Source organism: Marmota flaviventris, chromosome 17 (genome assembly GCF_047511675.1).
Source record: "Marmota flaviventris isolate mMarFla1 chromosome 17, mMarFla1.hap1, whole genome shotgun sequence".
Lineage (NCBI taxonomy): Eukaryota > Metazoa > Chordata > Mammalia > Rodentia > Sciuridae > Marmota > Marmota flaviventris.
In genome coordinates this window covers 17,670,050-17,690,739 of record NC_092514.1, presented here as the reverse complement: position 1 = coordinate 17,690,739, position 20,690 = coordinate 17,670,050, and the positions used below count along the sequence as shown (strand labels likewise).

General features: G+C 36.8%; 1 protein-coding gene across 1 annotated transcript; it reads right to left on the bottom strand.

Annotated features, from left to right (window-relative positions):
* Positions 1–878: 878 nt before the first annotated feature.
* On the bottom strand, positions 879–20,665 carry Tvp23c (trans-golgi network vesicle protein 23 homolog C). Its single transcript, XM_027956014.2, has 7 exons — positions 20,562–20,665; positions 17,111–17,193; positions 15,654–15,798; positions 10,613–10,702; positions 9,318–9,449; positions 3,716–3,844; positions 879–2,596 (listed from the first exon to the last, which is right to left on the bottom strand). Exons 1-7 carry the CDS (start codon positions 20,571–20,573, stop codon positions 2,570–2,572), a joined length of 618 nt encoding a protein of 205 aa, XP_027811815.1. The 5' UTR covers positions 20,574–20,665; the 3' UTR covers positions 879–2,569.
* Positions 20,666–20,690: the final 25 nt, after the last annotated feature.

Sequence of the window (20,690 nt, the reverse complement as noted above, 5' to 3'; positions counted from 1 at the left end):
CCAGCCCAGGCTTCATAAATGAAGGTTCAGCGACGTGAGAAATCCTCAGGGAGTTTGAATTAAAGAGACAGGCTCTAATTACCTTTAAACCAGCTCCAGGACGGCTTCTCCTAGCTCCAGCCTCCAGCTACCTATTATGGTAGCGAGGTTTACTGAAGAGGCTAGCAAGAGAGAACACGCCAGGGAATGGACTTTTATTGGGGAACAAAAAATTCTGGGGAAAATCCCATCCAATGAAGATTAAGGGGGCACAGTGTCCCAAGGTCAGGTGCGATGGGTCTTCAGGGTAGTGGCCAGACACGCCTCCATACAGACAAGCCCTGGGACCTGAGAAGGGTGGGGAAAGCTGTGGACATAAGGATGCCTCTAAGCGCCTCTCCCCCAGCCAGGGAGGTAACTCAAATCACGTGTGAAGATGGCCTCCCACATAGTAAATACCAAGTATTCCATTTGTTCTATCTTTACTACATGCAACCTTCTAAAGATTATTTTACTTCTCTAAACCTTAGTTATGCATCTCTGGGTCTTGAAGTCATAATACATATGGTTTTTCCTACCTCTGAAGGTTATGGGGAGAATCAAATGAGAAAATATACAAAAGAACTTTGAGAAGCTCTGAATATATGGTTTTAAAGGACCAAAGCACTACCATGAAGTCAATGTGCCTTCACCTCTACACATATACACACACCCTTACCTATTTATTCAGAGGCAACTCAAAGGACAGACCTTCTATGGGATAGAGGATTTGATGCTTTCACTTTGTACCCATCAAATTAATTCACCTATATCCAAGATTGAACCAGAAACGACTTAAAAAAAAAAAAAAAACACACACATAATACTCTGTTTCTTTCAAGTAATTTTTTCAACCATGATAAAATTATTAAAGTGAGGCAGATTTTATTTCCAAAGATGGTTGCAAGCAATATCTCCCATCCCACACACTCTTATTATACCATAAACTCTTAACACTCCTCTTATCAAATGGCTGGTTCTATGTAACCTTCTTTTGAACCCGGATAGACTATAGTGACTACTTTGTCCAAAAGAGAATAGCTGAGGCGATGCGAATTCTGAGACTAGTCATAAAAATATCATGTATTTCTCCTTATCTCTTGGGTTACTATTAGAACCCAGAGCCAGGTTGTGAAGAAGCCCTCATGAGCCCACAGAGAAAATACCCAGAGATCACAATGCAGTACTTCCAATTAACAGCCTAGCTGAGGCCCCAGATGACTGACTGCATCTGAAGAAAGGAAAAGACATTTAGAGATATTTATTCTAAAAATAGCAATGTACCCTGTTGTATATTCCTGCAATCTGTGCTTCCTTGAGCAAGTTGCTCAATAACCACAAAGATGGTTTCATCATCAAAAATATCATGTTTGTTATGAGGGTTAAATGAGATTACACACATCAAATGCTTTGTAAACAATAGTTTTATACAAATATAAAGTTGTGCACCTTCCAAGCTATCACTCCAACACACATTTATTCAACTAAAACAAAACATCTTTAAAAATATTTTAACAATGTACAAATACACTCACTACATAATCTGCTGATTAAAAGACTCCAACAAAGTTTCTAGTACCTACAACAGAATTTACAACTGCCTACAATAATTTGCAGATTGGTTTACTTTACAGTTAAATATATTGCCTTGTTTAAGAAATATTATTAATACAAATGTATGATTTACAATATCCCCATTATAGCAAGAAAAAATAGATTCATATAATGTCTTTAGGCATTTATTATGCCAAGTATTTAAATGATTATTCTTACTAAGACATAAGAACAATATTCATTTAGTACTAAAAGATTTTATTAGTCCAGAGACCACTGAAGAGTTTCCAGGAAGTTCCAAAATAAAATCTGACCATCCTTTCCACAAAATAAATAGAACAGCAGCAATCCCTTGGGTATCCCTTAAACATAAACTATAAAGATTCCTTTTATTATTTAGGCCTTAAGTAAAAAAATAAAAGAAATTTTAGAAACTAGTTAATACTACCAGCCTGAATTTTGTTTTCACTTGTGCATGTCTAAGGTAAGCAATTTCAACATGAAGTATATTTTTAAAATTAACAATCTTTTCTACTTTTTAACTCATACACAAGCCAAGTGTTTACTCTTAATCATGGAATCAACTTATTTCTGAAAATAACTTACAGAAATAGTATGTAAACACACATACCTTTGACTAAGAACATTCTATTTTCTATGGATCAAAATACAAATATCTCTGTAACATATGTAAACTAACACATTAATTTGGGATATACGGATACATTACTATATGCATACATATGTACACCATAAAATAAATTCTGACAATGTTCTTAATGATATCATATTTCCCAGCCTCAACTATTAGAAAAAAAAATAAAAACAAAAACTTTCTTTAAAAAAGGAAAACAGTTTTCATAGTAACTTTGTAAGTGAAAACAAACAAAAAAACCCAATGCTCCTCTTTGCAACCGGACTGAGGTCTAAACAGTTCATAATCAAGAATCTCTTCGGCCAGTCCCCAATATCACAGAAAACATAATTTTCTCTCTATTCAAGAAGTCTGTTCATTTCCGGTGTTCTGCAAAATAGAAAACACTCCTTAATATTCAGTTATTTTACTTCATATACCAGGGTTTTCAAAGCACTAAACCTAGAAAATCTTGTACCTTTGTAAATAGAACCTGTTACTTTATTACATTGTATGTAATAGCCCATCATGTCAAAAAGTGGATATGTTACAGTTATTCCTTTTTTTTTTTTTTTTTTTGCAGTATGGGGAAAATGAACCTAGCAAATGCCATTTTCCACTCAGATGTTCATCTTATCCCACAGAACAGAGTGCCACCAGGTGCCATGTAAGACTCTAACCCTATTCATGTTATGCCAGGCTCACGGTTCAATTTCACCTATATTGAAAATCCCCCTCCACCTTCAGACACATGGAAAATCCCAAGGGGAAAAAACTTAAAAAGCACACACATGAAAATTACCCTAAGATGGGCCACAGTGAATTCTTTTACTTGGGGCCAAGCAGAAATCCTTTAGGAAGAGAACCATGACCCTAACTAGAATATTCATTTTCTCGACCTCTTATCTTAAGAGCAACAGTATAGTAGAATAAAGAAAAATGAATTTCTTGTGTAGAGGGCTGGGTTCAAGCTCTGTACTACCTATCAGCTTTATATTCTGAAGTAAAACAATCTCAGGCTTTAGTTATCCAAAGCATAATCTCTGAACTAGAAACTTGTTAGAAATGCTAATTATAAGACCATCCACCTCCCTCCAGATCTACTGAATAAGAAACCTTAAGAGTGGAGCCCAGGAATCTTTGCACTCTAGGTGATTCTGATACCTGCTGGAATTTGAGAACTACTGTCCTATATTCAATATTTACCCGGCCTGCTGCACTAACAAATGTAAGCTATGACTCATATAAAGACCCAGTCAATTTGCCCCAAGAGATTTAATCAGTAACTATTTACCAATATGACAAATCACACTGAAAATCTGAATTTATATCCTCACATCGGGGACTACAATACAATCTTTATGTTATAGGGGAGAATATCATTCTCATATTTCAGTGACAATATGCCTTTTAAAAACCTCAGTTGAGAAGCATTTCTTAAAAATTAAATTCCACAAGAGTTAAAAAAACCATTTCATTTGTCACTGGTCATATCCAGAAAACACTTACTTGTTTTAAAAACTGCTTTCCGAGATACGAGGTAGCCATGCTGGTTAAATTCTTCCGGCTGCCCACTTTGCACCTGATGTAACCATACAGGTTGGCACCCTGTAGTACCACACCCATGATAACCACAGCCTGGGATCAGGGGAAAAATAACACAATGGTTACTGACCTGAAATTGACTTTTCTCTTAGGTCATAAATGAGACAAGGCAGACTTATGGTGAGAAAGGAAAGGAAAAAGGAAGCAAGGGTTGAGCCAAGGAGCACGATCTAATATCAAACTACCAGAAGAGGCCTGATATATGTTCTGTACAAGGCACTGGGTTATTCACTCATATTCACTCTGTTGCCACTACTCAATTCTGTTGAACACAACTGCTACATATGCAAGCTCTATGTCAGACCTGGTGAACACAGTGGAGGGGGACCTTCTCTCTAGGTCCTAAAAAAGGCATAAGGAAAAGTAAGTGAAACTAGAAAAGACTAAAATGTTACTTGTTCCTTTAAGAATCACAAAAGAACAGTCAAGAAGTAGTCAAGTTCAATAACCTGAAAGTAGGCAGAGATGGAATCTCTACTCTATGCTAATATATGTGATTGGATCCTGGGCAAGTTGACTAGGTGCCCTAAGGCAGCAACAAACAGGGGTTTGCTTTTGCCTTCAGAGCAAAGAGAGATGAGTAGAAAGAAGTATATTTCTGCAAAGCTGCTTAATCCTTGTGATCATATCAGGAATCCTATAGTGACTCAGACCACTAAAAATTGAGAATAAGAAATTCACACCCTCTCTTTAAATATTTAAGGGAGAAAAATTAATTAGCACAATGTGAGGAAGCTTCAAAGTTAGGTATTCTAGAAGTTTCTCTGTAAAGAGCCAGATAATAAAATTTTAGTCTCTGTTGCCACTACTCAATTCTGCTATTTTGGCCCCCAAAAGCCTCAGTAAATGTAAACAAACGGGCAATGCTGTGTTCCAATAAAAATTCACAAATTGTTGGGTTGGATTTGATTCACAAGCCATAGTCGGCCAACCCCCTTCTACAATAAACAACTCATCAACCCTTTTACTATTAAAAGTATCATTCAGGAGATGTTCACATCTATGAAAGGCAAAGAGGCTAAATGAAATCTCATTTTCCAATCCAGACTTTTTTTTACCTTTTTTCTTTCTTATTTGAGATGGTGTCTCATTTAGTTGTTCAGTTGTCCAGGCTAGCCTCAAACTTGCAATCTTACTTCCTTAGCCTCCCTCCAAGTAGCTGGGATTAAAGGCATAACTCACGGTACCTGGCTTCGGGCTTCTTCTCTTTAACCCTTAACAAATAGTATAGCTGATTTTAAGCAAGTGAGAGAATTTGGTTTTTGGCAGTACTGGGGATCAAACCCAGGGCCTTGCATGTGCTAGGCAAGTACTTTACTCTCCACTCTAAGAAGATTTAAATCTTTAAGGAACTGGTTTCAAGTGTTCCTAGTAAAAAAAGGTAGAGCTGGTACCTTCTGTTATAAGGTTGCTACTTATCCAAATAAACATACATCTTATTTTTTTTATTTACATGAATCTACTTTAACTTCCATATTCCTCAATTGGAACACTCCCAGGTACATATATACCAACATGCAAGGGGCACCTGAATTCAGACTGAACATGGTTCTGCTGAGGCACCAATTTTTATTCAATGGCAACAAATTTTTAAAAGTTAAAACATGCAGACTTCTGGTTTAAGATAGTGTAATAAAGTCAGACATGAACATTTCCCCATAAGATACAGACAGTACGGGTTAAAAAAAACAAAGCAAGTAAGTCAATACCTGTACCAATAAACACAAAAAAGGACTGGTGATCAGAAAAAGAGGAAGTATGACACGGCTTTGCAGAAATTTTAAGGGAAATTACACTAATAATTACCATCCCCAACTAAGACAGAAACAAAAGAACTGAGGACATAGCTGCCATAAGAAATAATGCAAAAATAGCTATGAATACAAAAACTCCCGCCAAGTAAGGAGGAAATACCAACAGCTGGTATTTCCCTGAAAGAAGCAGAAGAGAAAGTACAGGAGGACCAGCAATCACTGACCATCTTAAGAACACTCAGAAAGAGGGAAAAGACTGATGGAGAGTCTGGGTGAAACCTCCTCCTGTCCTATGCTATGGTCTTAACCATAGGACCAAACCATGTTTCACATAATAATTTCCTATTGTTTTAGAGAAGTAGAAGCACTGCTAGAGCAAGTCTGGGCCGATTCTCCTGGATGGTGCTAAAGCTACAGAATCTCACAAATGATCTAAATAAAGCAGGAGTGCAGAACCAGAGTAGGGTCCACAACAGCTCCACTCCAAAAAAGAAGGTAAAACCCAAGCAAGGCAGCTAAAGCCTGTATGGGCAATCCTCCTCAGGCCTGCACCTTCAGGCCACCAACTAGCATTCAAACTCTAGCTCAAAGCAGCAGCAACAGTTACAGAGAACATGGGAAGGGAGTCGAGGGAAATTCAATCGCTCTAAAGTGGCAGAAAAGGAAGATCTGGACAGAGCTGCCACTATGAGTATCAGCAAAATGGAAATGAGAAAAGGGAAAGGCATCTCCGCAAAACTTCAGGGGGGAAAAAAGACAGTTAAAAAAAAAAACCACACTCTGAAAAAGACCAGTGAAGAATCTATTCTGAAAGAAGTATAGATCATCGGGGCTCGCATTGTGGCTCTGCAGTAGAGCACTCACCTAGCACATGCAAGGCCCTGGGTTCAATTTCAGCATCACATAAAAATAATAAAGGTATTTTTTTAAAAAAGAAGTACAGGTCATCAAAATAAACGCATTCCTGGGAATACTTCATCCTATAGAAGAACCTACACATACGAACATAAGAATTTTTAGCATGAAACTAAGACAATAGGAGATGAAAAAGGAGTAGGCAGAGCTAGGAAATACAAATACTCCTTTCCAGACCCCTAATCTAATGTAGCTGCTGCTATGTCTGACGCACTCCACTCAATTCCTGGTATCACTGTCTAACATCTCCTATTCTGGTCTTTTTTTTTTTTGGTCTGTAAACCCTTTACTGAAATATAAGCTCTACCAGAGCAATTGTCTTGCTTACATGGCCCCAAACAGTATTCAGTGCCCCAAAACATCTCTGATATATGGTGAACTCTTAAAAATATCTGCTGCAGAAAAGAAAAAGATGAATGATTAAAACAATTAGAGGACAGCAGATGAGAACAGATATAAAATGATACAAAACAGAAACAACTGGTATCTTGAAATTGGACAAGTGAAAAAAACTGAATATAAATAGATTTAAAAATTTAACCAAAGTCAATTTTCCTAATTCAAAGCAAAACCGGAGTCTGAAAATAAGAAGGAAACATAAGTTACAGAAAACTTAATATAGAGTGAGAAAGACATATCCTGGCTATGATATTTAAAAACTTCAAAAAAAAAAAAAAAAAATCTTCAGAGCCAGGCTCAGTGGCACATGCCTATAATCCCAGGAGAATCGTGAGTTCAAAGCCAGCCTCAGCAACAGCAAGGCACTAAGCAATTGAGAGGCTGTCTCTAAATAAAATACAAAATAGGGCTGGGGATGTGACTCAGTGGTCAATTGCCCCTGAGTTCAATCCCTGGTACCGTCCTCGCAAAAAAAAATTCATCAGAGAGAAAAATGATTCACTCCTCACACAGAGGGTAGTAGGTAAGCCTGGTATTACAGTGTGGTGGATCTGGAATATCCCCCAAAGGCTGTTAAAAGCTTGGTCCCCAATGAAACAGGTTAGGAAGTGATCTGGGAAAGTGATTAAATCATGAAGGCTCTAACTAACATCACCAGTGGATTGATCCACTGACAGATTCATAGCTGACTGAATTATTGGGAGGGGTTAGAAAGAGTAGGAGCTGGGACCTTACTGAAGGGAGTGGGTCCTTGGAGATGTGCCCATGGGGACTATATTTGGTCTGTCAGTCCATCTTTTGTGTGTGTGTGTATGTCTCTCTCTCTCTCTCTCCATGGACTAAAGGTAGGCAGAGCTAGGAAATACAAATACTAATGTTAACTGAAACTGAGAACCAAAATGTTTCTTCGTTTGAGTTGTTCTCATATTTTGTTACAGCAACAAAAAGCTGATTAACATACTCGCATCAGATTTCTCTAAAACATAAAAGAAACTATGGAAAAACCAAATAAAGTCATCTTCAAGAACAGTCCAATAAACTCACATTCTTAAATATGAAAAAAAAAAAAATCAAAGAAAAAGCAAATCTACATATTCTTTTCAAAAGAATGTACTATAGCTAACCAAGCAGTAAAAAAGAATCTGAAATAAAAGTGGACGCTGAATTGATGTGTTTTTAAAAAAAAAAATAGATCAAAGACTGAACAACCAATAAGAAATATTACTTCAAAGGGCAATTGTTCCAAACCTTGAAAACACAAAAAAATCATTGGAACAAACAATAAAGGAAGAAACACAGGAAAGAATAATAAGTTGTTTATTTTCGTTCCTTTCTAAACAGTCTATTGGTCAATAAACAGATGTGAGTATACTACCTCATGTTATAAAACTAACCACTTGAAAGAACTAAAGTACAAATTTAATGGACAAAATTCTGAAATGAAATCATGAATGTTAGCTTTCTTATCTTCCATATCAGGAAATTCAAAAATATTCAAAATTCACAAATATTGAGTAAATTTCCTAATTCATGAAAGAGTGTTATAACTATATTAAGTAGGAAAGATGAATAACAGAAAATCAATAATAAAGCATCCAAAGCCTACGAAGGAAAGTTATGAATGTCACAAAGAAAAAAAGTACTAAAAATTGTAGGAAAAACATAATTCAAGCCAAAATTTATCTGACATCAATAAATGTTATGTGGAAACAAACTCAATGGTTATAAGAACAAGATTCATAATTTGAGTCAAGTGTCAGACTGTATCTTCCAAAGATGGCAGCAACAGTAGTTCCTGTTCTACAACTCTAGAACTTTCTTAGTCTCCCAATAAGAGATAGAGCCTAATTTATATTCCCTTGAATGTGAATGGTGACAAAGATGATGCTATGATATCTCAGACTATGCTGAAAAGAGTGGAATCCTCTGTCCAAGCAGCCCAACTGCCATAAGGCCACCATTCTGTTAAGAAGTCCAAACTAAGCTACACAGAGGGACAGGTAGGGAGGCACAAACCCTCATGAAGAGGAGATGTCTTATGTCCTCAAGCTTCTCCCACTACTGTATGACTACAACTCAGACCCCAAGCCTTAATCTCCAGAAGAACCCTTCCTAAGGTCCTCACCCAAGAACTATGAGATAAAAAGATGTGTTGTTCTACATCACAAAGCTTTTGGGTGATCTACTATGCAGCAACAAGTAATCAGAACAGGTCTCCAATCAACATTTTTCAAGGGGGAAAAAAAAAAACTAATATTATAGGCACTAATATCCTAGAAAATTGGTGGAGTTGGGGTCACAGGATCTATTCTCCAATGCTTAAGAAAAAAAGCAGTTAGGAAATAGAACCTGGGAAATACAAGATAAAGCTGCCTATTCAAGATAGGTCTCTAATAACGGCATAGTGGATTATTCCAAAGTTCTACACAGACACTTACCAACCATTTTACTCTGAAGGAGAAGAGAGCACTAAAGGCAAATATCACCCACAGTATTGGACAGGCAATTAGTCCTAACCAAAAGATTCTTGATTCAGCTTCTGAAACAGTTTTATTCTCCTGAGGAGATGCCTACAAAAAAATTAAATAAAAAATAAATTCACTCATCACTGATCTAAAATTTATCAGTACAAAGTCTAACTTAAAAAAAAAAGAAACCCCTAACACAAAGATTAATACAAACAGCTCAAGTCCCAAATTAAACCAAAAAAACAGTTAATGCCTCAACCACAATTGTAATTTTAGGAAATGATTTTAGTATGTTTTGTTCTAGTTCCAGAATTTTGCATATTTGGGCAAAACAGACAGTTTATCATGACTCAAAATAGTAAACAACTGTCTCTGGTAGATTTCAACTCGATTCTTCTTACACTCGTGCTGTTGATTCATGAGGAAGATTTGAATGATACATCTTTAGATAAAAATCAAGGAAATCAAGTTTATAGTCATCCTTGAGATTTCAAAAGCCAAGTCAGGTCCACAGAAAAAAATGGAAACAAGGGATTCTGAATAATGACCAAAATGTCTCAGCAAAAGTTAGGAAATTAGAGGGTAACACATTTTTTTCCAAGGTAGATTTTATAATATTAAGGAATATGGCCTCACTGAGCACAGTGCCACTCTCTGGTAAGTCTCACTTGTCAAGGCTCTTCCAAGCAGAAGGCAAGCAATTTAACAGGTATCATTTCCAAGAATTTTGTCCTCTGCCTCCCAAACTGATTTTCACAAGGGAACAGAATGTTCACTAGAGTAACAGACTAATCCAAAATAGATAAGGGTCCCCCAGGGCTCCTGAGGGCACAGACTTAAAAAAGAGACACATCAACTGAGATTTTTCTATCACCTACAATCCTTTATTCTGCTCACAAGTGTCTTTGCCCATGGGAGCAGTTATCTGCTATGCTATACATAGAGGGATGAAGATACCCAGTAAGGTGACCAATCTGGGGGTCATCAGAAAGAAACCCTCGATAGGCAGTTTGGCATGCTGTATAAACTCTGACTCAGTGTCCTCTTGGAGGATTCTGTCCTGTACACGCCTTATTTTCAGTCTGAACTAGACAGAAAAATGTGTACGTTTTGGAAAGCCATCTGGTTTAGTACTGACATGGCAAGTGATGTGGGGTAGTACTTTTAATCTTGAATACTTAATCCTTAAATATTCAAATCTACACAGAATGTATTAGATGACACTATTAATAACAAAACAACAATAACAACAAAAGGCAGCTTACCTTCCTGGACTCAAACACCCAATGACTCTTTCCATCCTCATCAATATGATTCCACCACCGAAGGCCTACCATCAGTCTACCTGTGACATTCTAGGGAAGATTAATATAAACACACACATTTTTAAATCATTAAATAAAAGCACTATAAAATCATACCTTAATGTAACATTTCACAAACAAATCTTCATTAACCTCCAAACATGCTCCATACATTATTACCTCAATAATAGCCCGTTCACAAAGCTACATAATAGCTACGTATCAGACCTGGTTAAAAATAAATAAATAAAATGGGAAGTGCATAATCAACAGGAGCAGAATTACAGGGTAAGCAGAAGTCTATCCATAAATAATACCTTCCTCATTTCCCTCAAGAACATTTGTCCTTTCTCCAATTTCTTAATGTTTTCCCCTGCTCTTTGGCTAATGTGACCTACCTTTTCCCATCATAACTATGTATATTTTAAACTGCACATCCCTAAAAATGATTATAAGCATTGGCTTTCATTCATTCGGTCCCTCAAATACACTTAAGTTCTCTTCTTGCTTATTAATGAAACAAATTACTTTGATAGTTTTCCCAATGTCTTGTTTATTCAACAAATATTTCCTAAGCACCTAGAAAGTGCTGTAACAAAACAGCGACAAACAGGTACCTTCCCTGTCCCCATGAAGCTTCAAGGGAAGAGAGCCAACTGTGATCAGAACTGTGAGAGAAGTTTAGACTACTTTGAGTATAACAGGGAATTGGATTGAATCTGAGTATCAGACAATGATTTCCCAAGGAATCAACATTTGTAATGAATAAGCAGTAATGTGTCATGGAGGGGATGTTTAATTGGTGATGTTCACCAAAAAGTTTCAGGGTTTCTATGAACCCGGGTAAAAAAAATATATATTTCTTCATTTTCATCAACCTCTGGTTTAAGTTTAGCATACCTTCAACTTATAAAATGTAGACCAAAAAAACACAAATGCAGGTAGAATTAACAAAACCCGTATCTTTGTTACAATAAACTCCATATATTTTTCATTTTGTACTATACTTGGTGTAGACATCTCAACGTATTGTTTATGCTCATCACTACCTTCAAAATGGTAAGACCTGCCACTAGGTCTTACTATTAATGTGATCATAAAGTACACACTTCTAAGTCAGAAATTTCTGCAGATGCTCAAGTCCCTTATATAAAATAGCACAGTATTTGTATATAACCTATTCACATATTCCCATATATTTTAAATTAGCTCATATAAGGTAAATGCTACATAAATAGCTGTTATGTTGTACTGTTTATGGAATAATGACAAAAAAAAAATCTGTGTTCAGCACAGATGCAATTATTTTTTTCTGAATATCTTTGATACACAGTTAGTTGAATACATGCACATCCCATGGATATAGATAGCTGACTATATTTTCAATTAAGTGATTTTTGTAATCTTATGTATTTTTCTTTTATATATTTAAAAACATTATTCATAGCTTCATGACACCATGAAGAGTCCATAGCACAGAAAAAAAGATTAGAAATTCCTGTATTAAAGTAATGCGGGAACAAAACAAGCACCCAGAGAGAGTAGTAGGTATAACATCCCTAAGTAAGAAAAGTAGAATGTATGTATTAAAACTTATGACTAGAGCTGGGGATATAGCTCAGTGGGTAGAGTGTTGCCTTGTATGTACAAAGCCCCGAGTTCAATCCCCAGCACCACACAAAAAAATAAATAAATAAAAAATAAAACTTGATGACTAACTGGATAGATATGCAGTTGGAAGCTACTCCATATACTTCCATGCTCCATTTTCTAATTCTTTTGCTTTCTCTTATCTTTATTAGTTTATTTTTCTGAATTCCTCTCAGGCTTGTTTTTGTTTTTGAAACTTCTGGACCCAAAGTAGATTATTTTCATTCTTCTCTAATAATACAAGCATTTTATCTACTGACTTTCCTCTAAATTCAGTTTTAGATATATTTTAAGAGTTTGATGTAGATGATAATCGTAAGATATAAATAATCTATAATTCCAGTTTCATTTTTAAACCAAGATTTTTAGCAACTTAACTTTTTTTTAAAGAAACTCCAATTTAGTAACCTTTTTTTCCCCTTAGCTTTATTTTACTAGACCAGAAAATATAGATGCTTTCACAATTTATCTGGAGTTTCTTCATAGGGATATTAACCAACTTTTGCAAATGTTCTACCAGCACTAATGAGAAGTTATTATCTCTGGATATACAAAGTTCCAAAAACTACAATTAAACTGACTTTGTTAATTACCATCCAGATCCTTTGGGCCTTATTTTTTGTCACTTAATTCTGTCAAAAACTTGTTTCTTAATACTCCCATCACAACGTTTCCTTCATTTTCACCTAGTATTTTAATGTTAGTTTGATATAATTTTATTCTGTGAATGATCTTCACTGATTCATGATTTTTGTTCCATTTAGTGCTATTTTAAAAAAAATTTTAATTGTTCTTTGTGGTTATACATGACAGTATAATATATTTTGACCTATTTATACAAACATGGAATATATCTTACACTAATTTGGATCCCAGTCTTGTGGTTGTACATGATGTGCAGATTCACTGTAGTGTATTTATATATGTACACAGTAAAGTTAAGTCAGATTCATCCCACTATTTTTCCTCTTCCTGTCCCCCTTCCCTTTCCTTCATTCCCCCTTTGTCTAATATACAGAACTTATATTCTTCCCCTCCCCCTTTGCTATGTGTTAAATACCACATATCGGAGAGAACATTCGACCTTTGGTTTTTGGGGATTGGCTTATTTCACTTAGCATAATTAATAGTCTCCAGATCCATCCATTTTCCAGCAAATGTCATAAACTCATTTTTTATGGCTGAGTAATATTCCATTGAGTATATATACCACATTTTCTTCATCCTTTCATCTGCTGAAGGGCACCTACATTGGTTTCATAGCTTAACTATGTGATTTAGTGCTTTCTTAATCTGATATCAATTTGATTTATATAATGCCAATATTTCTTTTTATATGAATTGGTTCAATGTTATTTTTGCCTTCTTTTATTTTCTCTAATGTCATTATTTTCATTCTCTAATGTCACTATCTTAGTTAGATATTTTGGGTTAGATTTTAATTTTTGATCCAATCTTTGAGTTCTTATCTTTACAAAAAGAAGCTTAATCAGGGCTGGGGCTGTAGCTCAGTGGCAGAGCACTTGCTGAGCATGTGTGAGGCACTGGGTTCAATCCTCAGCACCACATAAAAATAAACAAATAAAATAAAGGCATTCTGTCCATCCAAAACTACAAAAAAAAATTTTTAAAAAGAAGCTTAATCAAATTAATTTACTATTATAAATCACTGTGTACATGGGCTTTGTGACATTTATCCTTCCTTGACACCTTCTTTGCTCTCCTTCTTTTGTTATATGAACTGTTTTAGTTGCTCCTGTCTTCTCTGCATTACAGAAGTCACAGCTTGTTTTAAATTTTATTAATAGTTGGCATTAAAATTTTAAAACCACTGTTTAACCTTTTTATACTGTCAGAATAATAAGACAAAAATTCCTTATAAGCCACATTTAAAAATAATATTGGAACTATTATCCCTGCTCTACCTTTTCTTGGTTTTCATCAATACTATTTAGGGGTTTAGAGAGACTGCTTTTTCAAAATTCTCTCTCTTTTGACAACCACACTAAGACTTATAAAAATTATTTCATATTAGGAATGGTCAATAGGTTAAAAAAATTCTGAAATCTGAAACACTTCTGGACCTAAGCATTTTAGATAAGGAATACTTACCTGTGCAACAGCCTGGAAACTATAAAGAACTGACTAAATGCATTTTCTCTCTAGATGAACACAAGTGGTATGAACAATAAAAAGAAACATTCATCAAAACAAATCTGTGACCGAGATACAGTAAACACACTAGAACATAAAGCAATGGAAGAAATTCAAAGAGGAAAAAAATGTCAAAGAAGAGTGCATGAAAGAAAAGCCTAAAGAAAACAGATCTCTGAAATCTCCTTCTCAGCATTATGTGGCCTATGGAAACTAGTCACTATTGAGTCAAACACTTCTAATATCTGTTAAGAAATTAAAGATCTAAAAATTGACAGGGTTGGTGGATACAGACAGATTTGTAGCATCTTATTGGTCTTTGAATTAGAACACAAATCTCTTGAAACTTCAAAATTAACCTTTTTTCACCTTTGATTTCCCTCTCCATAATTCTACTATAAAATTTTTCAAATACACAGAAAGGTTAAATTTTACAGTGAAAACCCAAGTACCTATCACTTGGTCCATACTTAATATTTTATTATAATTTATTTCATACTCATTTTTCTGAGTTATCCACCATCCATCCATCTCTCTACCCACCATTGCCTTTGACTTGAGACTATTTCCTATACTCCTTTCTATTCCCTATAGCAGGGTTTCTCAACCTTGGCACAATTGACATTTTGAACAGACAAGTATTTGTTGTTGAGCAGGTGGGGGTATCCTGTACATCTCAAAGACACTGAGCAGCATACATGGCCTCCACCCGCTGTATGCCAATATTACACTTTCCCTCCACAACTGCAAAAAACAAAAATGTTTCAGAAATTGACAAATATCCCATGAAGGACCAAAGGTTGCCTCTGGTTGAAAAATAACTGCCCGGGAGCACCCACAGGAACCTCTGCAAAAAGTGGGTACTTCTTAAGTATTTGTATAGCAACTATACAAAGTTTTATGGAGAAATTATACATAGCACACCTGCAAATTACCCTGAAGCAAAAACCAGTGGTATAGATTAGAAACAATATATAAGGTCTATGGTTGCTAGTAACCATCTGTTTACCTAACTTCATAGTTAATAAAGGCTGTCATATAGCACAGACAACTCAGTAGTGTAATAACCTGCATGTGATCAGAAGGTCTGAAATAATAAAAAGATAACATCAATCCAAAATGCCTAATCTCATATTGTTTGCTGCTTATACGATATTCAAACTCATATTAAATATAACTTTAATAAAAACAAACTTACCTTCACTGCCCAAAAGTCACATGACAACAATAAGATAATTGTCACCATACAGGCAATAAAACTGCTGCTGAGCAATTCACAGAGAAGATAGACTATAATGGCACTGACTCGGAAGAACAAATGGAAAAATGATGCCACTGGATGTCTGGAAACCAAAACATAAGAAAGGCAATTACAATTTACTACAAGTACTTTCAGATTTAGATGACAAATGGTTCAGCCATGGCATAGCCATGAAGAGTTCTGTCAAAATAAGAGATAACTTAAAGCAGCAGCAAACCACCTACCTCTCTTAAGACCCACTATTTGACAAGGCCCTCTGTCGCAAAAAAAAAAAAAAAAAAAAAAATGTACTATGTAATCATAACTATTACGTCTATGAACATAAGTTTTTATAGAACACAAAAAAGCAATTTTACCTAGCTTGGATTACCAAATCATGCCAAAACAATTCCTCCAAAATCACTTCAGGAATTAAGTCACTGTCAGGTACAGTGTTTTCATTTTTTACCAGCTTTAATTGGGATATGATTCATACGTAACTCAACCTACATAAAAGTGAACAATTTAATGGATTTTAGAGGTGTGTATTCATCACTACAGTCAGAAAAAAAAACCCCTCTGGCAATCAGATGGCTAACCATCTCAGTCCTAAACAACCAACAAACTATTCTTTGTCTCTACAGATTTGCATATTCTAGACACATCATATAAATAAACCCATACAACATTTGGTCATTTGTGACTACTATCTTTCACTTAGCATAATGTTTTCAAGATTGGGTAGAATTGCCGGGCACAGTGGCACACACCTATAATCTCAGCGGCTCAGGAGGTTGAGGCAGGAGGATGGCAAGTTCAAAGCCAACCCCAGCAATGGCGAGGCTCTAAGAAATTCTGCAAGAGGCTGTCTCTAAATAAAATTCAAAATAGGGCTGGGGATGTGGCTCAGTGGTTGAGCGGCCCTGAGTTCAATCCCCAGTATCACCCCACCAAAAAAGAATATAAATACGCATTACTTATATAATTCTCAAATTTGCACAAAAATCAAAGTGTAACTTACTTATAGAAATTATATTTTAAAATGGTGCATTCTTGGAAAAACAACTAGCACAGAATTTAAAACTGATGTTCACTGGGGAATAAGATTGATCAAATATAATATAAATATATATTCACATAATAGATTCTAAAATGTATAATTACAATGCACCAATTGAAAGAACACCAGTATTCAAAAAATTGAACTTGCTAATTTGAAAACTCAGTATTAACATTCCATATGCCAATTACTCCCAAGAAAATCTGAAGTTACCTTTGTCTGACACTAAATCAAACTAGCAACATAGAATTAATAAACACATTGCAACCACTGCCTTGAATCTCATCAGCTGGCACCAATACATGGACACCACAGCACTGGGCACCAATACAACCCATCTAACTTATCCCCATACCGGATTTTGGATTTTCTTGGTCTATTAGTTGTCTCTTCTTCTGCATCAAACAATGAAACATCTTCAGTATCATCATTGCTGTCCTAGGAGGAACATTAAATATCCATGAAGCAAAATGAAATTCAGTATTTACATTCCTACTATATACAAGGCTGATCACTTGTTAAAATGGAAGATAAAATTACACGGACATAGCATCAGAAATTCACAACTTAGGAAAGAGACACCTGTAGACCCTCTACTACCCTACCACTCCAAACACCTGACAAATACCCCTGCATTCAGGAATCAACTGTCTCCATCTCAGCAGCTGGGAGAAATTATGCATAGCACAACTGCAAATTACCCTGAAGCAAAACCAGTGGTATGGATTAGAAACAATGGAGTGCAGATGATGTGCCTACAAACTTAACATTTATTCTTAGCGCTCTCACAATTGTCACAGAAACCTAAAGCTACTGGGAATAAACTCAATTTTTTTTTGGTTCCTTCACAAAACCATCTGACACACCCTTATTTCCATGACTCCTCACAATGCTATTATCTGATAATAGCTGGCTAAACCCACTATTTGTGCTTATAATCCTTTTTCATGCTTCCTCAGAAGCATTTTATTTATACCTTCTTGTGTCTTTATACATTTTTACTGAGTCTTTTTAAGAATATAAACTTCTTCAAGTGCCATTTACAGCTCAAAAAATATTTAAAAAACCTTGATCCCCTCTGTCTTCTACTTTCCCACTGCACTCCTGTCTTCACAGATGTAGGATTCTCAAGAGTGGTTCATAGTCTAACCTATTTCTACTCCTGTTAAGCCTCATACACAACCCTGCTCACTGTGCCTTCCTAGTGCCACTCACCAGCCTCCCTGCCTTTATTTCTAGTCTCATTCACACTACTCCATTCTAGTCTCTTCTCCACATAACCCACAGAGCAATCATCCACCGTGGAAATCATACCATGTCACTACCCTGCTAAAACTTTTCAATTGTGCTCCTCCACATACAGGATAAAATAACTTCTTCACATAAAGCACACATCACATGATCTCCTACTAATCTTCCAACACTCTCTCCCACTAGACCTTGCAGCAATGCATTTACTATATGGTCTCTCCCACCTTTCTTTCATGTTTTCATTTTTTTCTACTCAAAAGCTCTTCCCTTCCCTACCTCCTCTCCATCTTGCAGTTATTAGTTCTGCATTCTCGAGTTATATTTACTACAGTAAAAAAAAAAAACATGTGTGTAACAGATTTAGGGGTAAATTAAAAAGTCTGATTTTGAGCACATTAAGATACTAGTATAAGAACTATATAAAAAAATTTGAGAGGGGTAACCTTTAGTGTTATAAGCAATGGACTGACACATTCAGACTCCTAAGAAAATTCCTGCTGCTGTATGAAGAATCTGGAGGGTAAAGAGGGGAGGGGAAGAAATAAAAGCATAAAACTAGAAAACTGGTTAGGAGCCTACTCAAATAATGAAGCCAAGAAGTAAGGGGCTGTTCCAGGTAAATGCAGTGGAGATGGTGAAAAAAATGGGCAGATTCCAAATACTTAAGAACTGACAGGATTACCTGATGGACTAAATATGGAGTTAATATAGGTAAGATGTCAAGGAAGATTCCAAAGTTTTTGTCTGAACAGTTAAAAGGAGATGCCAAATATAGACTCTGGACACTCCAATATCTTGAGTAAAAAATGTGAGAATAAACAGTGGGAACTAAGAAGGAGTACTAAAAAGAGTGGTAGGTAACCCAAGAGAAGGTAGTGATCTGGAAAGCCCAGGAAGTATTTCCAGGAGAATTCAATTTTGTCAGATGTTCTTAACAAGTAAAATGAAAACCAAAGTGACTACTATATTTTGAACAGTTGACCTCAATAAGATCAGAACAGGAGGGGAAGGGGTCGAAAAGTTGACTAGAACTGACAGAATGGGGTGACAGTTGAAAGACTATGTGGGCATAAGTTTTCATTTTTGAAGACAGGAGAAATTAAAGCATGTTTACATGAAATGTGAACAAGCTTATCAAATTGGGGGTGAGGGGAGGGGACTGGCAATGCAAGATAAAAGAACTGCTGCAACAATGCTTTGCAATGGGCAGGAGGGGATGGTCAAAAAATAAAGCACAGACAGTTCAAGTGCAATTATGGGTAAAAATGCAAATAGGTAGGCAGGTGGTATGAAAATTCTTTTCTAATTACTTCCATTTCTCAGTGAAACAAGAAGCAAGATTACCAGCTGAGAGAAGACAAGGGAGGAAATGGTGAAGGACTGAGAAAAGTTTTAGTGCACAAGTTGCCAAAGAAGGAGGTTGCTGGCACAGAAATGCAGGGTTGTCTGGCAGCATGAGAGACTAATTTGAGGTTCACGATCACAAACTTATAAAGTAGAAACAACTGACATAGTTTTGTCTATTTCTTCAGCCTCATTAGGCCTGGGTGCAAATTTACAGAGCTGAATTTAAATCACCACTGGATTTTCTCAAGTCACCCTGTAGTAGTCTTTTCTGACCATAAATCCTAGTTATCCTAACTTCAGATACATGCTATTTCATCACCTCGACTTTGCTATTATAATCTGAAAGTAACTTAGGTTATTTTACTTATCACATCTCCCCTCCCTACCTGCTTTATGCCCCATTTTCTTGAACCCACCCACCCCAAACCTGACAATGCAGGAAAAGAAACCTATCTACACTTTTCACATCCCTATCCCTGGAACCCAGAACAGTGCCTAAGCTACAATTCCTCGGTAAATTGTGAAACAAAAGAAAAAAAAAAAACACTAATATAATCTAAATGGAAGTACCCTATAAACAGTAATTTTTTAAAGGGGGACATTATTAAATTACACTTATTAATCTCCAGTCGAAAACCTCTGGACCACAATTACATTTTAAGGGCACAAACGCGATAATCAATATTAATGTGGTAACAGCTACCTGAACGCAAGGCTCTGCCAGCGTCTCCTATTCCTACAGGACTGCAGGGCACCCCTACAGGGAAGGTCACAAGGGAGCTGAAGAGGTGCCCGGAGGCCGCTCCCCTTTCACCTCCTCGCGTGCACGACGACGGGCCGAGGAAAAAGACCACCCGCAACCCACCCACCATACAGAGAACTTCTGCAGCCCAGCATCGGAGCCGCCCAGCGCTGGGCGTTGGTTGAGGACGGGCTTCTCCTCTCCACACCCCCAAGCTTCCCGAGCTCGACGACTCCTGGGTCACTGTCTCCTACGAGGGCCTCCGAGCACCCAGAACACCTCCGCGACAACTACCCACGGTCCTCCATTCCCTCCCGCCCACCTCGCTGTTCCTCAAGACGAACAGCCGGAGGGGACGCGATCACAACCGCCCCTGTGCGCCCGGCTCACTCCACAAACCCTCCAGGAGGGACCCTCCCACCCGCCAAGCCTCGGCCACCCGCTCTCCGCGCCCACAGCCCCTCACCTGAGACAACATGGCGACCGTGCGCCAACCCCACTTCCGGGAACCACGTCAGCGCACCAGCGTCAAATCCGGTCTGCAAATTTACGTGGCCTCTTCCCTACAATCCGGGAGGGGCCCATGTACAGCCCT

Bases quoted from the DNA above. Each gene is read 5' to 3' on its own strand.
- Tvp23c (XM_027956014.2), bottom strand. The intron at 10,703-15,653 runs GTAAGTTTGTTT...AATCTTCCCTAG, and splicing joins GTGACTTTTGGGCAGTGAAG to AATGTCACAGGTAGACTGAT. The intron at 2,597-3,715 runs GTAAGTGTTTTC...TCTATTTTGCAG, and splicing joins GAAAGCAGTTTTTAAAACAA to AACACCGGAAATGAACAGAC.